The sequence below is a fragment of the Mercenaria mercenaria genome, chromosome 12 (genome assembly GCF_021730395.1).
Source record: "Mercenaria mercenaria strain notata chromosome 12, MADL_Memer_1, whole genome shotgun sequence".
NCBI lineage: Eukaryota > Metazoa > Mollusca > Bivalvia > Venerida > Veneridae > Mercenaria > Mercenaria mercenaria.
Window position 1 is genome coordinate 700,440 of NC_069372.1, and position 17,970 is coordinate 718,409.

General features: G+C 37.4%; 1 protein-coding gene across 1 annotated transcript in view; it reads right to left on the reverse strand.

Moving 5' to 3' along the window:
- Positions 1 to 261: 261 nt before the first annotated feature.
- Positions 262 to 17,970, reverse strand: part of LOC123534547 (RING finger protein 10-like) — a 28,208-nt gene continuing 10,499 nt past the window's right edge. The window contains exons 11-19 of the mRNA XM_053518897.1: positions 17,577 to 17,716; positions 14,823 to 15,031; positions 14,178 to 14,311; positions 13,688 to 13,805; positions 13,215 to 13,316; positions 12,480 to 12,596; positions 8,907 to 8,998; positions 4,818 to 5,013; positions 262 to 1,777 (exon numbers count right to left, since the gene is read on the reverse strand). Coding sequence (XP_053374872.1) covers positions 1,659 to 1,777; positions 4,818 to 5,013; positions 8,907 to 8,998; positions 12,480 to 12,596; positions 13,215 to 13,316; positions 13,688 to 13,805; positions 14,178 to 14,311; positions 14,823 to 15,031; positions 17,577 to 17,716 — 1,227 coding nt within the window. The 3' untranslated portion in view covers positions 262 to 1,658. The remainder of the gene's footprint in view (positions 1,778 to 4,817; positions 5,014 to 8,906; positions 8,999 to 12,479; positions 12,597 to 13,214; positions 13,317 to 13,687; positions 13,806 to 14,177; positions 14,312 to 14,822; positions 15,032 to 17,576; positions 17,717 to 17,970) is intronic.

Sequence of the window (17,970 nt, forward strand, 5' to 3'; positions counted from 1 at the left end):
GGGGCACCAACAGTATAACGGGTATCCTTTAAACTTAAGACAGATACAGGTCTAGACATCTTTCATCAACAATTGTACCAACAAGAGCAAAACAATATATAGATATAAACGTATCCTTCTTCAGAGTGGGAGAGCATAAGAAGAAGGGCACAAGATTTAACTAAGACCATAATCAGAAGACCTGGAATAATGCAGTACATTCCGAGTACTTCTGGACAAACTTTGTCACAATAACATAACTGATAAAGAAGTAACCAGATAACAATTTTTTTGCTTTATTGCTGCAACTGGTAACAAAACAGGCATTCACTGTACAAATATACATTTTCATAAATAAGATTTATATTTGTTAGACTTCGAAAATGGATAGCAAAATATATGTGACAGAGTACAGCACTTCACATTCTGCACGGTACACAATACATCATACAATGTTAGGTTTGCAGTTGGAGAAAAATACTTTCTATAATGAAAATGAATGCAAAAGACATACAGGTACGATAAATTGATGAAGTATTCAAGTTCATGACGTGTTAAAGTTTGTTTTAAATCAGATATTAGTATGTTTCAAGAATCAGGATATATTTAACAATACAGGACAATTCACTATATCATGATGTAAACTCTTATACTCACGTGCTATTCAACCCTAATGAATCATACAGAAAAGTACTGTAAACAAAACCCTGCAGGAGACTTTACACAAGACACTCCAGTGGTTGGTGGATGGTCTCTAAGACTAAAGCAGTGTTTTCATTTCAGCACCAAAACTTCTGTAACACTATACAGGGAATTAAACCATAGCCTTCCTGAGACATTATATGTGTAAGTGCTTGAACAAATTTATCATAATCATTCAAACAACATAAAGTAACATACCTACTGATAAAAACAACAATTCATTTCTTTTTTTCTAATTCAGATATCTTGTGACATTAAATATTGAAAATAATAAAGGAATAACTTATTTAAATTGGTAATTTAATGTTTATGACATAACATTCAGCTAAATTCCTTCTAATTTAAATATGATTTCAATAACCTGACCAACACTCTGAGAATTTAATAACAGTTCAATGGCTACAAAATTGTTTATATATATATTGGAATTACTTATTTCTTCTACTTATTGCAATAAATAACTTAAAGCATTTTCTAAATTTCTTTAACCTGACACAAGTCTGGAGGCATGTCACCTTAATCGTTTAATTACAAAGAACTAATTCAACATTATTCTACCAGAATACAGATTAAGAACTTATGTAAACAAGCAAATTAATAATAATCAATAACAACAAAATAATTTAACCCTCATTACCAAACACTGAATATAAAATGTGTGGAAATCTTATTTTTTACTATGCTTGTAAGTCTTTAAAGCTCAAACAAACCATAATACAAGAATATTACAAAAACAGTTCTAAAATTCACTTCCATTCGAAGCAGCATGCTGTGGCATGTCAATGTAGTTTGCATATGAAAAAAAAAAACTAGGGCAACATCAAAAGCACCAATGCTGCACAATAATTATCACTAAACAATCAACTATGCTGATATCTTTACATTCCAAATATTGTCATTCAAAGAAAATCCACTCCAAAATCACAGAATAAATATTCGGCTGTTGTGTGTATAGATGAATATCTGTCGTGTGGTCACTACTTTCCACCTCTTGCCATGGATGTAGAGAAAAGAACCAGTTGTTTCTTCTTTTTCTTGCCACTACCGCCAGTTGCAGGATTACTTCCACTTGACTGTGGGCTTGATGTGTCTGTAACTAAACACATTAATAAATTCAATTCAGATAAACTTATCAAGAACTTTTCTAAACTTATCATGTAGAAATATTTTGTTTTTCAAAATGATTAAGTCTGGTAAACAGGACGTTAAGCTGAAACAAGCAGACAGCAAATTTAGTGTATGAATTTTTACATTAAAACTTGCTTACAGAATGTATAAAGATGGAAGAAATTTGGGTGAGTTCAACCATTAGTCAAACTTGGCCAAGAGCGCCGCCAAGCGGGGCAATATACGCCCGAAGGCTTACATCATAGGATAGGAGCAAAATTTTAAGAACTTGACTGTTGAAGCCCCAAAGGACTGGAACAACAAAAGGAAAACTTCAAAAAACAAATCTAAGTCCACAAAAAAAAATTCAAAGTCTACAAAAAAATCTTTATCAGGTACAGGTATGTAAAAATACACCTTGAAATTGGAGGTACCATCCATGTTGTACCACAGAAAAGTGGTCTCGGTTTTTCCCTATGGCCAATAATAAAAAAGTTTCAAAACTAGAGCTATCACTAAAGGTGATGAATGTACCCCCTGCATGCACTGACACAGTACATTGCAATTTGATGCACACAAGATTGCATAATTATGTGGACTGTATGTATATAGACTGTATGTATACAGTATAGTAACAAAAAACAAAGTCCCATAACTATGCAGAATATTTATCTAAAAGAATGTAACATGCACCATGCACAACTAGGGTTGGTACTGATCACTTGTGTGAAGTTTCATTAAATTGTGTGTAAGGGTTTGGTAGATTAGGCACGCACAAGATTGCATATGCAGACTGTACGTACATAGTATGTTAACAAGAAACAAAGTCCCATAACTCTGCAATTTTTGTCGCTGAAAGAACCTAACATGCCCCATGCACAACTACTGTTGTTACTGATCACTTGTGTGAAGTTTCATTAAACTGTGTCAAGGGGATGAGGAGAGATGGTGCGCACAAGATTGTGTCTATGTATATAGTATATTAACAAAAAAACAAAGTCCTATAACTCTGCAATTTTTTTTTCTGAAAGAACCTAACATGCCCCATGCACAACTACTGTTGGTACTGATCACTTGTGTGAAGTTTCATTAAACTGTGTCAAGGGGATGAGGAGAGATGGTGCGCACAAGATTGTGTCTATGTATATAGTATAGTAACAAAAAAACAAAGTCCCATAACTCTGCAAATTTTTTTTCTAAAAGAACCTAACATACCCCATGCACAACTGCTGTTGGTACTGATCACTTGTGTGAAGTTTCATTAAATTGTGTCAAGGGGATGAGGAGAGATGGTGCGCACAAGATTGTGTCTATGTATATAGTATAGTAACAAAAAAACAAAGTCCTATAACTCTGCAAAATTTTTTTCTAAAAGAACCTAACATGCCCCATGCACAACTACTGTTGTTACTGATCACTTGTGTGAAGTTTCATTAAATTGTGTCAAGGGGATGAGGAGAGATGGTGCGCACAAGATTGTGTCTATGTATATAGTATAGTAACAAAAAAAACAAAGTCCCATAACTCTGCAAATTTTTTTTCTAAAAGAACCTAACATGCCCCATGCACAACTGCTGTTGGTACTGATCACTTGTGTGAAGTTTCATTAAATTGTGTCAAGGGGATGAGGAGAGATGGTGCGCACAAGATTGTGTCTATGTATATAGTATAGTAACAAAAAAAAACAAAGTCCCATAACTCTGCAATCTTTTTTTCTAAAAGAACCTAACATGCCCCATGCACAACTACTGTTGGTACTGATCACTTGTGTGAAGTTTCATTAAATTCTGTCAAGGGGATAAGGAGAGATGGTGCGCACAAGATTGCGTCTACGGACAGACGGCCTGACAGACAGACAACCTGAAACCAGTATACCCCCCCTTACAACTTTGTTGTCGGGGGGGGGGGGGGGGGTACAATAAGCTATTTATAGTAACATAAAAGGGAAGTAATTCAAAAAAAAATTATTGTAAGTACAAAAAAAGAGATCTGCCAAATAAAAACAAGAGCACTGCAATGCAGAGCAATATACACAAAGCAAAGTCATATATGACCTTTGTCCCTTAAGTGTGACCTTGACCTTGTAGCGAGTCATCCGGAACATGCGCTCTGCACATCGTTGCAATGTGGTGAACATTTCTGCCAAGTTTCTTTGAAATCCTTCCAGCAGTTCAAGAGTTACAGAGCGGACACGAAACAAACTGAAATGACTTTTGACCCCTAAGTGTGACCTTGACCTTGTAGCGAGTCATCCGGAACATGCGCTCTGCACGTCGTCTTGGTGTGGTGAACATTTGTGTCAAGTTTCTTTGAAATCCTTCAAGGGGTTCAAGAGTTACAGAGCGGACACAAAACAAACTGATATGACCTTTGACTCCCAAGTGTGACCTTGACCTTGAAGCGAGACATCCGGAACATGCGTTCTGCACATCGTCTGGGTGTGGTGAACATTTGTGTCAAGTTTCCTTGAAATCCTTCAAGGGGTTCAAGAGTTACAGAGCGGACACGAAACAAACTGATATGACCTTTGACTCCTAAGTGTGACCTTGACCTTGAAGCGAGACATCCGCAACATGCGCTCTGCACGTCGTCTGGGTGTGGTGAACATTTGTGTCAAGTTTCCTTGAAATCCTTCAAGGGGTTCAAGAGTTACAGAGCGGACACGAAATTGCTAACGGACAGACGGACGGACGGACACCAGCGTCATAACATAATACGTCCCTTCGGGTGTATAAAAACCGGAATAGCTTTTACACTGACAAATACTGAATGACTTTATCCTACCCAGTTGAAGTTCCAGTTCATTAAACATAAAGGTTGCAAAACTAGTAAAGCCTTTTCAACCCTTACCATGCTGGACACGATTGATTCTGCCTTTGTGACCAGTGTAGATCATGATCAGCCTGCACATCCATGCAGTCTGATCATGATCTGCACTGTTTGCAATTCAGTAAGTATCTTTTTGGTATGCACCTCTTTATACAGTTAATAGTAATGTCCAAGTTTCTCGTGTTGTTTTAACTACATACCAGTTTTAGTTCCAATACTTTCGAAGGCAGCTTCTATAGCACTACCAAAAGAGCTCTGGAATTTGGGAACTGGTATTTTATCCTCATTATCACTCTCGTCACTGCCTGCAGGAGCACTTTGTGGTGATACAGGGGACGTGGCTGTGTCAGATTTCATCTTCGGCCATACTGTACTCTTAGCTCCAGCTTTCAGCATCTGAAAAAGAAGTATTCAGTATCATTTTGTTTCTCCATTAGATATTTACAAAACATAAATAAATCTGTATGATATATATCAGAAAAAAAATATTGCTTTCTCTTTCAGAATGGTAAACAGAGACACATCAAATACAAATTTCCTCATCAGTATCATATGATCACACAAGATGCAAGTGTATAAAATAATCATGGCAGAGGCAAACAAGAGGGTTATGATGGCCCTAGACCGCTCACCTGAGTAACAAAGCTTGCTTTCAAGAACAGCTTTGGCTGATGGTCATGCAAGGAAAACTCTGTGAAATTATTTTAAAATAGGGCCAGTGTTTTATATTTTAGAAGTCTCCATTAAACGGATATGGGCCAGTAATGTGGACATGACTTCTAAGTATTTGGACAAGGGTCACCCAAGAAACACTGCTGCAAAATTATTTTGAAACTGAAACATCAAGTTTTCAATACACAACAGAACATTCCTTTGAAGTCTGGATGAAATGGCATGGTGGTTTAAATGGGTTTTGTAAAGACTTTACGGGACGACAAATGGGCGTTTAACACAATCAACCATTCTAAAAAAAATAACCATGAGCACTTCATGATCAGCTGAGCTAAAAAAAAACAAGAGGGCCATGGTGGCCCTATATCGCTCACCTGTTATCATTGCACTTGAGGACAAGAAGGTCCTCAGAAAAAATATCTAAGTCCAAAGGACAGGAAAACAAAGTGAAGAAATTTAACCAAAAAGAAAAAAAAATTCTTACAAGGTATAGATATGTCAAAGTACACCTAAAAATTGGAGGTATCATCCATGTTGTACCATAGAAAAGTGGTCTCGGTTTTTGCCTACGGCCAATAATAAAAAAGTTACTAAAAATAAGCTATTTATAGTAACGTAAAAGGGAAGTAATTAAAAAAATAATTATTGTAAGTGAACAAAAGAAGGATCTGCCAAATAAATCTGTTGACATAAATGAAATTTCAGATCAGTATCTTCATTAGTTACTGAGATATACCCATTTTAATTTGAAATAAAGGGAGGTAATTTGACATAAAATCAGTCCATAGTTATCTACCCTGATTGGCTCAGTCCAACTAATGACAATAATGAAATTTCAAATAAATCCTATAAGTACTTACTGATATAAATCCATTTTGATTACAATCAGCGGAGGTAATCATATATAAAATAACTCAGGAACCTACGATTGGATCTGATTTGTCATGGAATCCAAGAGTTATTGTTGTTGAAGATATTTTGGAAGTTTGTATCAAGTAAAACAATAAACGAAGTCTCTATATGGCTGCAAAAGCCAAAATAGCCAATTTTGGACCTTTAAGGGGCCATAACTCTGGAACCCATGAAGGAATCTGGCCAGTTCAAGAAGAGAACCAAGATCTTGTGGTGATACAAGTTGTGTGCAAGTTTGGTTAAAAGCAAATCATAAATGAAGCTGCTATTGTGCAAACAAGGTCAAAATAGCTAATTTTGGCCCTTTCAGGGGCCATCACTCTGGAACCCATTAAAGGATCTGGCCGGTTCAAGAAAGGAACCGAGATCTTATGGTGACACAAGTTTTGTGCAAGTTTGATTAAATTCAAATCATAAATGAAGCTGCTATTGTGCAGACAAGGTCAAAACAGCAATTTTGGCCCTTTCAGGGGCCATAACTCTGGAATGCATAAAGGAATCTGGCCAGTTCAAGAAAGGAACCAAGATCTTATGGTGATACAAGTTGTGTGCCAGTTTGGTAAAAATCAGATCATAAACTAGAAAATGCTTTTGTAAAAAAGCGCATGTCTCCCCCAATGCAAAGTCCTATAGGCAAGAAGTCAATAGGGGTCAGGAGCGAAAGTCAAAGAGACACTGATGGTTGGCTGCAATAGGGATCATCTACTTGGCATGTCCAGTCATCCCACTAAATTTCAACACTCTTGGCCTAGTGGTTCTCAAAGCACTGTTCAGGCTCCTGTGACCTTGACCTTTGATCAAGTGACCTCAAAATAAATAGGGGTCATCTACTCTGCATGTCCAATCATCCTATTAAGTTTCAACATTGTAGGTCAAGTGGTTCTCAAGTTATTTCCAAAAAATGATTTTACATGAACAGGCCACTGTGACCTTGACCTTTAATAGACTGACCCCAAAATCAATAGGGGTCATCTACTCTGCATGTTCAATCATCCTATGAAGTTTCAACATTCTGGGTCAAGTGGTTCTCAAGTTATTGATCGGAACTGGTTATCAATGTTCAGGCCTCTGTGACCTTGACCTTTAATGGAGTGACCCCAAAAACAATAGGGGTCATTTACTCAGCATGAACAATCATCCTATGAAGTTTCACATTCTGGGTCAAGAGGTTCTCAAGTTATTGATTGGAAATGGTTTTCCATGTTCAGGCCCCTGTGGCCTTGACCTTTAACAAGTGACCCTAAAATCGTTAGGAGTCATCTATTCTGCATGACCAATCATCCTATGAAGTTTCATCATTCTGGGTAAATTGGTTCTTAAGTTACTGACCGGAAATGATTTTCAATGTTCAGGCCCCTGTGACCTTGACCTTTCACAGAGTGACCCCAAAATCATTAGGGGTCATCTACTCTGCATGACCAATCATCCTATTAAGTTTCAACATTCTGGGTCAAGTGGTTCTCAAGTTACTGACCGGAAATGGTTTTCAATGTTCAGGTCCCTGTGACCTTGACCTTTAATGGAGTGACCCCAAAATCGATAGGGGTCATCTACTCTGCATGACCAATCATCCTATTAAGTTTCAACATTCTGGGTCAAGTGGTTCTCAAGTTACTGACCGGAAATGGTTTTCAATGTTCAGGTCCCTGTGACCTTGACCTTTAATGGAGCGACCCCAAAATCGATAGGGGTCATCTACTCTGCATGTACAATCATCCTATGAAGTTTCAACATTCTGGGTCAAGTGGTTCTCTAGTTATTGATCGGAAATGGTTTTCCATGTTCAGGCCCCTGTGACCTTGACCTTTGACGGAGTGACCCCAAAATCAATAGGGGTCATCTAATCTTCATGACCAATCATCCTATGAAGTTTCAACATTCTGGGTCAAGTGGTTCTCTAGTTATTGATCGGAAATGGTTTTCCATGTTCAGGCCCCTGTGACCTTGACCTTGGACGGAGTGACCCCAAAATCAATAGGGGTCATCTACTTTTCATGACCAATCATCCTATGAAGTTTCAACATTCTGGGTCAAGTGGTTCTCTAGTTATAGATCGGAAATGGTTTTCAATGTTCAGGCCCCTGTGACCTTGACCTTTGACGGAGTGACCCCAAAATCAATAGGGAACATCTACTCTTCATGGCCAATCATCCTATGAAGTTTCAACATTCTGGGTCAAGTGGTTCTCTAGATATTGATCGGAAATGGTTTTCAATGTTCAGGCCCCTGTGACCTTGACCTTTGACGGAGTGACCCCAAAAACAATAGGGGTCGTCTACTCCAGCAGCCCTACAACCCTATGAAGTTTGAAGGTTCTAGGTCAAATGGTTCTCCAGTTATTGCTCGGAAATGAAGTGTGACGTACGGACGGACGGACGGACAGGGCAAAAACAATATGTCTCCTGGGGGAGACATAATAAAGCTGCTATTGTGCAGACAAGGTCAAAATAGCTAATTTTGGCCCTTTCAGGGGCCATAACTCTGGAACCCAAAATGGGATCTGGCCAGTTCAAGAAAGGAATCGAGATCTTATGGTGATACAAGTTGTGTGCAAGTTTGGTTAAAATAAAATCATAAATGAAACCACTATCGTGCAGACAAGAAATTGTTGACGCACGGACAGACTGACGACAGACGAAGGGTGATCACAAAAGCTCACCTTGTCACTATGTGACAGGTGAGCTAAAAAAGCAAGTATTTCTTACCTGTGCAAAGGAGACAGTAGATGTCTGGCTACCCTCATCACCTTCAGCTGGACTAGTACCTGGCTGGAACTCAGCAGCAGTCACATTCAGACCTGTAACCAAAACTAGAGCCATCACTAAATGTGACCTATACCCTTAAATATGGTTTTGTCAAAAAAAAGTTGATATTTCCCCCACCCGCACCCAAGTAAACCAGTCAGAGAAAAAATGTGTTAGACGTATCTACTCTTCATGGCGATTATGTCTACCAAGTTTGGTTGCAATACCTTTAAAAACGTGAAAGAAATTCACTCCAAACTTTTGGCCTCGGAGGGATGAGGGCCTCAGATACCTGCTTAGACCATCCCAGAAAGAACACATCACAGACAGCTACACTTCCTGCTGATCGTGTGTGCAAAGTTTCGTTGTAAGTCTTTTACAAATGTGGTACCACCTTTTTGCAATGAAAATAACTACAACTTCTGTATGAAGTTTTGCAGAAATCACAATCCTTTTAAAAATATCAAAGCAGTTCACACCACGATCTTTTAGCAAAACGGGGATGGGAGCAAATAAAACAAGAGGACCATGATGGTCCTGAATCGCTCACCTCTTCCCACATGACCCAGTTTTGAGTATGACGTCGTTTTTTTCTATTATTTGACATAGTGACCTAGTTTTTGAGCTCATGTGACCCAGTTTTAAACTTGACCTAGATATTATCAAGATAAAAATTCTGACCACATTTCATGAAGATCCATTGAAAAATATAGTCTCTAGAGAGGTCACAAGGTTTTTCTATTATTTGACCTATTGACCTAGTTTTCGAAGGTATGTGACCCTGTTTTGAACTTTACCTAGATATCATCAAGGCGAACATTCTCACTAATTTTCATGAAGATCTCATGAAAAATATGGCCTCTAGAGAGGTCACAAGGTTTTTCTATTTTTATACCTACTGGCCTAGTTTTTGACCGCATGTGACCTAGTTTCGAAACTGACCTAGATATCATCAAGGTGAACATTCAGATCAATATTCATGAAGATCCATTAAAAAATATGGCCTCTAGAGAGGTCAAAAGATTTTGCTAATTTTAGACCTAATGACCTAGATTTTGATTGCAGTTGACCCAGTTTCAAACTTGACCTAGATATCATCAAGATGAACATTCAGACCAACTTTCATACAGATCCCATGAAAAGTATGGCCTCTAGAGAGGTCACAAGGTTTTTTTATTATTTGACCTACTGACCTAGTTTTTTATGGCACGTGACCCACTTTCAAACTTGACCTAGATATCATCAAGGTGAACATTCTCACCAATTTTTATGGAGATCCATTCTCAAGTATGGCCTCTAGAGAGGTGACAAGGTTTTTCTATTTTTAGACCTACTGACCTAGTTTTTGACCACACATGACCCTGTTTCAAACTTGACCTAGATATCATCAAGATGAACATTCAGACCAGCTTTCATACAGATCCCATGAAAAATATGGCCTTTAGAGAGGTCACAAGGTTTTTCTGTTATTTGACCTACTGACCTAGTTTTTGATGGCACGTGACCCACTTTCGAACTTTACCTAGATATCATCAAGATGAACATTCAGACCAACTTTCATACAGATCCCATGAAAAATATGGCCTCTAGAGAGGTCACAAGGTTTTTATATTATTTGACCTACTGACCTAGTTTTTGACGGCACGTAACCCACTTTCGAACTTGACCTAGATATCATCAAGGTGAACATTCTGACCAATTTTCATGAAGATCTCATGAAATATATGGCCTCTAGAGAGGTCACAAGGTTTTTCTATTTTTAGACCTACTGACCTAGTTTTTGAACACACGTGACCCAGTTTCGAACTTGACCTAGATATCATCAAGATGAACATTCAGACCAACTTTCAGACAGATCCCATACAAAATATGGCCTCTAGAGAGGTCACAAGGTTTTTCTATTATTTGACCTACTGACCTAGTTTTTGAAAGCACGTGACCCACTTTCGAACTTGACCTAGATATCATCAAGGTGAACATTCTGACCAATTTTCATGAAGATCTCATGAAATATATGGCCTCTAGAGAGGTCACAAGGTTTTTCTATTATTTGACCTACTGACCTAGTTTTTGGCGGCACGTGACCTAGTTTCGAACTTGACCTAGATATCATCAAGGTGAACGTTCTGACCAATTTTCATGAAGATCTTGTGAAATATATGGCCTCTAGAGAGGTCACAAGGTTTTTCTATTTTTAGACCTACTGACCTAGTTTTTGATGGCACGTGACCCAGTTTCGAACTTGACCTAGATATCATCAAGGTGAACATTCTGACCAATTTTCATGAAGATCTTACGAAATATATGGCCTCTAGAGAGGTCACAAGGTTTTTCTATTTTTAGACCTACTGACCTAGTTTTTGATGGCACGTGACCCAGTTTCGAACTTGACCTAGATATCATCAAGATGAACATTCTGACCAACTTTCATAAAGATCCCATGAAAAATGTGACCTCTAGAGTGGTCACAAGCAAAAGTTTACGGACCGACGGACGGACGCACGCACGCACGGACGACGGACACCGCGCGATCACAAAAGCTCACCTTGTCACTTTGTGACAGGTGAGCTAAAAATATGTGAAGCATATTTTCACTTCATGGTTATCATGGATATGACATTTGTATCTCTTTCAAATGTGGACAATCTTTCTGTACCAGACCTCAACTGACCCAAGAGATGACTAATATACACATCCTAGGTGATTTTCAGAGGTATCAGCAGAAACATAATCAACCACAGCAAAATTTACCAAGGGTGACAATTTCAGGCCTCCTAGCAGGCCTGAACAAAAATAAAGGTTTTTATAAAGGCTCCAATCTATGGAAATAAAGGCCTTTTAGTGTAAAATATTACAAAATAAAGAGTAAATAAAGGCTATTTTTGTCGGAATTCTCGCTGAAAACACATGATATATATAGGTATTTACTACATGTATGTGGTCTGGTGAACACAACAGCATTCTGAGAAACTCAAGATGAAAGATACACAAGCAGTATCCTAATAACAACACTTAAAAGGGGGGAAGAAATACAGTAGTATAACCATTACTTGCTTTAAACTGGCACGGCAAGCGGTCTGAACAAAAATACAGGTTTTGAGTGACAATTACAGGCTATTTGGCCGTTTTAAAGGTTTTTTCAGAAGATTTAAAGGTTTTAAAGGTTTGCTCTGAAATTAAAGGTTTTTAAAGGTTTTAAATGTTTCATTAGGAGGCCTGCAATTTTAATGTCATTTTCTATACAGTTGGAGAAAGTTGAATGTAAGCAAACCCAAGTTTTTCAAGATGCAGCAATCATTTGTGAAAATTCATGAAGTGACTTGTTATACATTTATTAAATGTGCTCTACTCTTAACCAAACACTCAATACTACATTTATACTACACAAACGTGTATATTTCTCATTTTCAGAGATGCTGTACAGTAACTATTCATTTTTTTAAATATGAAATTTGACAGTTCATTCTAATTCACCCATTTTTCTTAACTATTCCTTTTCACCATCATAAAAATACGACTATTACCGGTACTCACCTGGGCTACCAACAGGAGTATCTAACAAAGGAGAGCTTGTATCACTTCTAGTATCACTGTGTCTATCACTGGAGGACAGCTGTCTTTGGAATTGACTGTGCACAATTGTCCCTGTACCTGAAACAATCACATGAACCATTAGCATAACATGTTATAGGGAGAAGAATGACACATATATACATTTTTACAATATTCATAAAACCATTTTTTCACATTTTTCTTATTTGCTCATTTTGCATTCTTTTTTTTTGTATCGAACTTTGTGGAAATGAAGATATTCAAAATTTTCAACTCACCTAAAATCCTTTCATGAAGCAAGCAGTAAACTGATACAATGCCAACATTACTGTAAAACTTGAGATGCTTTTGAGAAAAGCGCAAGTCTCCCACAACTGCCCCTATGAAAAATGTCTACTTTCTCTAGATGGATTAGATGAGTGGACCCAATGAGACGGCTTGGACGAGTGGACTCAATCAGTAATTCAAGTGCCTGGACGGATTTGGCTAGTTATCAAACTTTGTCGAGGTCTTATTGTCAAACACATTTTGTTCAAGTTTGGTGAAGATCGGATGAGAAATGTTCAACTTAGAGTGCGGACAAGCTTTGTGACAGACAGACAGACTGGAGTAAATCAATATGTCTCCCACACCACTGTGTGGTGGGAGACATAATAAAGCTAAATGCACAACTTGTAACTAGTAAACCTTTGTAATGTTTAACAAACTACATCCTACCTAGTCCAAGCTTCTTCCTCTCTTGCTCTTCAATCTTTCTGGACATTCTTTTGTCGTCCCTGGCTCTCCTCTGTCTCAGCCTCCTACGTTTATCTATATCATCTGAAACATACAATACTTGTAAGTTAACTAAATATACACAACTCCTGAATTGAACTCCTTTTCTCAGCTAGAAGACAGAATATTCCAAATGAAATACAGGTTTGACATAACCTTATTTCTATACAATCATATACAAGTCAGTCAGAGTTTTATTTTGAGAAACCAACTGTTCACAGTTGATGATGTCACTGCTATTTGATGCCACTGAAATGGCAATATTTGAGGAACAGGCATGCACTCGTGTTGAAACATCATCTTCACATGAAAGAATTCCCTACAGCAGCGAGAGGCAAATGATTCTAAGTCAACTTTTTGTTACAACTTGGCCTAGGTGGTCCGCTTAAATCACCATAATCATTTGTATTATATACCTGAAAAATGTTTCAGCGTTTCTTTTCCAATGAGTGGTGGTTTAAGTGCCAGTTCCACAACATCAAATGCACAGGTTAGAGGTAAATGGCTCAGGTAACGCAATCTCTTTCTTAACTCCTACAAAAAACATATAACTTACATTATACAAATGTAATTCAACCATGGAAAATCAAATTTTCTTTTAAACAAATACACGCCTACATATAAAACCAATGTAATTACAGCAACAAAAAGAATGTGAATTTTTTCTTACATAATTTCAAATTTGTTCCACAACTAGAATAAGTTCTTTCTCAACTTCTTGGGAAAGTACTATAACAATATGCATAAAAGCAACACACAGCAGAAAAAACAATATTTTCTGAGGACATATGGTTGGTTATCAACAGTTGTTAAATCAGTAGGCTTTTCCAAGAAGCTAATTTAAAATGGTGTTTCAAAGCTTTGCCTCATAATCAGGCTAAAATAAAGGATAACAACTAAGCTAACCTCTGTGACAAATACACCTTCTTTTTCTACAATGGAAGCAGTAATTTTCTGCGGACAGTATTCCAAGCTACCATATTCTTTGACCAAGCACCTTGCATTGAGAGAATGTATGTAGATATGTTGACCATCATCAGCTGTGGAAAAACAGTTGACCTTTCATAAATTTATATGGATAACTTAACTGATAGTTGAAAGAAAATTATATACAACAATATTTATAAATTCAACAGTATACTTCTTTTTACTTAATAATATCAATACATTACAATGTGACTTTTTTTTCTACTTCTGTAATATGTACTTGTTTCTTCGTTAAAAGTAAATTATAATGCAATTATGTTCCAACTTTCTGACTCTGAACAGTCTTGAATATAACTTTGAACAAAGTGACTTAGTCATTCTATAGAACTTGTAAAAAGTATCAATTTCTGAATTGCAAGAACTTCACAAGAGACACATGATGCAAAATAAGTTTAATCTTTGATTACATTAGCAGATTATTTTCCATGGGAAAATAATATTCACACTGAAACATATGGAACAAAATCACTGCCTTTAACTAGTCTTTTTTGTTTTGACCAGGGCTTCTTGGTATATTAAAACAAAGCTGGCCAACAAAGGTAAAAGCTGTGCCACAAAGACTACCTTGATAGAAGTAGAATGCATTATCTCCAGATTTATGCCTAGTTTTGTCCCCATGCTGTGTAGGTAACTCGAGGTGTTCAGCGGCTTCCTCCACGGGCATAATGTCTGGGATCAATTCTATGGGAGGGGCTTTCGCCTCTGGGGAACCAACAGGAAACTCTTCTGTTCCCGGCTGTTCAGGTGGTGAGGTACTTACAGGCATAGGTGGGCTATACAAAAAGAAAAAGAAAATTCATTTCTTAATTTCCTCTGATCAAATATTTTCCTTACAAAATAATCCTCTTTAACTGTAAAATGTTTTAAATCAAAATTTATAGACCCAGAACTGATTTTGATACTAACTGAAATATAAACAAGAGCACCGCCTGTAGGTACCATTGCTCGTCTACAAGTACTAGACAATATGTAAGAAGAGAGCTATTGTTCAGATTTTCTAAGTACGAAAGGGCCATAATTCGGATAAAATACAGATTAGAGTTATGATTCTTGGCCTACATAGTCTCCTAATGATGATGAACAAGTGTGCAAAGTTTCAAACCTGTAGCTCTTATAATTTTTGAAAACAAGAGGACCATGATGGTCCTGAATCGCTCACCTCTTCCCACGTGACCCAGTTTTGAGTATGACATCGTTTTTTTCTATTATTTGACATAGTGACCTAGTTTTGAACTTGACCTAGGTATTATCAAGATAAAAATTCTGACCAATTTTAATGAAGATCAATTGAAAAATATGGTCTCTAAAGAGGTCACAAGGTTTTTCTATTATTTGACCTATTGACCTAGTTTTCGAAGGTACGTGACCCTGTTTTGAAATTTACCTAGATATCATCACGATGAACATTCTCACTAATTTTCATGAAGATCTCATGAAAAATATGGCCTCTAGAGAGGTCACAAGGTTTTTCTATTTTTATACATACTGGCCTAGTTTTTGACCGCACGTGACCCAGTTTCGAAACTGACCTAGATATCATCAAGGTGAACATTCAGATCAATTTTCATGAAGATCCATTGAAAAATATGGCCTCTAGAGAGGTCAAAAGATTTTAATAATTTTAGACCTACTGACCTAGTTTTTTATCGCAGTTGACCCAGTTTCAAAGATGACCTAGATATCATCAAGATGAACATTCAGACCAATTTTCATGAAGATTCATTCACAAGTATGGCCTCTAGAGATGTCACAAGGTTTTTCTATTTTTAGACCTACTGACCTAGTTTTTGACCGCAGTTGACCCAGTTTCAAACTTGACCTAGATATCATCAAGATGAACATTCAGACCAATTTTCATACAGATCCCATGAAAAATATGGCCTTTAGAGAGGTCACAAGGTTTTTCTATTATTTGACCTACTGACCTAGTTTTTGATGGCACGTGACCCACTTTCGAACTTGACCTAGATATCATCAAGATGAACATTAAGACCAACTTTCATACAAATCCCATGAAAAATATGGCCTCTAGAGAGGTCACAAGGTTTTTCTATTATTTGACCTACTGACCTAGTTTTAGATTGCGCGTGACCCACTTTCAAACCTGACCTAGATATCATCAAGATGAACATATTGACCAATTTTCATACAGATCCCATGAAAAGTATGGCCTCTAGAGAGGTCACAAGTTTTTTTTATTATTTGACCTACTGACCTAGTTCTTTAAGGCACGTGACCCAGTTTCAAACTTGACCTAGATATCATCAAGATGAACATTCTGACCAATTTTCATGAAGATTCATTCACAAGTATGGCCTCTAGAGATGTCACAAGGTTTTTCTATTTTTAGACCTACTGACCTAGTTTTTGACCGCAGTTGACCCAGTTTCAAACCTGACCTAGATATCATCAAGATGAACATTCTGACCAACTTTCATGAAGATCTCATGAAATATATGGCCTCTTAGAGAGGTCACAAGGTTTTTCTATTTTTAGACCTACTGACCTAGTTTTTGACCGCACGTGACTCAGTTTCGAACTTGACCTAGATATCATCAAGATGAACACTCAGACCAACTTTCATACAGATCCCATGAAAAATATGGCCTTTAGAGAGGTCACAAGGTTTTTCTATTATTTGACCTACTGACCTAGTTTTTGACGGCACGTGACCCAGTTTTGAACTTGACCTAGATATCATCAAGGTGAACGTTCTGACCAATTTTCATGAAGATCTTATGAAATATATGGCCTCTAGAGAGGTCACAAGGTTTTTCTATTTTTAGACCTACTGACCTAGTTTTGATGGCACATGACCCAGTTTCGAACTTGACCTAGATATCATCAAGTTGAACATTCTGACCAATTTTCATGAAGATCTTGTGAAATATATGGCCTCTAGAGAGGTCACAAGGTTTTTCTATTTTTAGACCTACTGACCTAGTTTTTGAAGGCACGTGACCCAGTTTCGAACTTGACCTAGATATCATCAAGATAAACATTCTGACCAACTTTCATAAAGATCCCATGAAAAATGTGACCTCTAGAGTGGTCACAAGCAAAAGTTTACGGACGGACGGACGCACGCACAGACGCACGGACGACGGACACCGCGCGATCACAAAAGCTCACCTTGTCACTTTGTGACAGGTGAGCTAAAAAGGTGGACCTAAACAAAAATTTCAACCAATGCCGATGATCAAGTGATGACAACACCTCTGAGATTTTTTTCAAATGAGATGAGCTAAAAACAACAAAGAACAACAACAAAAAGGAAACTGTTTGCTTCAAATCACATATACCTAAGTACCTATTTACCTTGTTTTTCCATCTTTGGATGTTGCAGTTTGATTACTTGATTGTTCTTGCACATTCTGACCATCACTTGCTGTGTTTTCTTGTATAACCTCTTCAGTGTCTTCTTCATCAGAGAATGCAGACTTGTACTGTTTGATTTTCTGTAAGTAATTGAATTGATACAAGTTTAAACACATTTTCCTACAGCATTCCTGTTATATATGTAATGCTTGTCTGTAAACAGCAAAGCTTATAAATGCAGCTGGATTTTGAACAATTTCTGATCTTTGATACTAGAATTTGCCTCAGTTGGGGACTGAACAGGCTTCCTTTCTTCTTTCAGCTTAAAGAGTCAAGGAAGTCTGCAGCTCATTCTTATCTTGAAACCAGTACCAGTGATTTTTTTTGCCCTTTT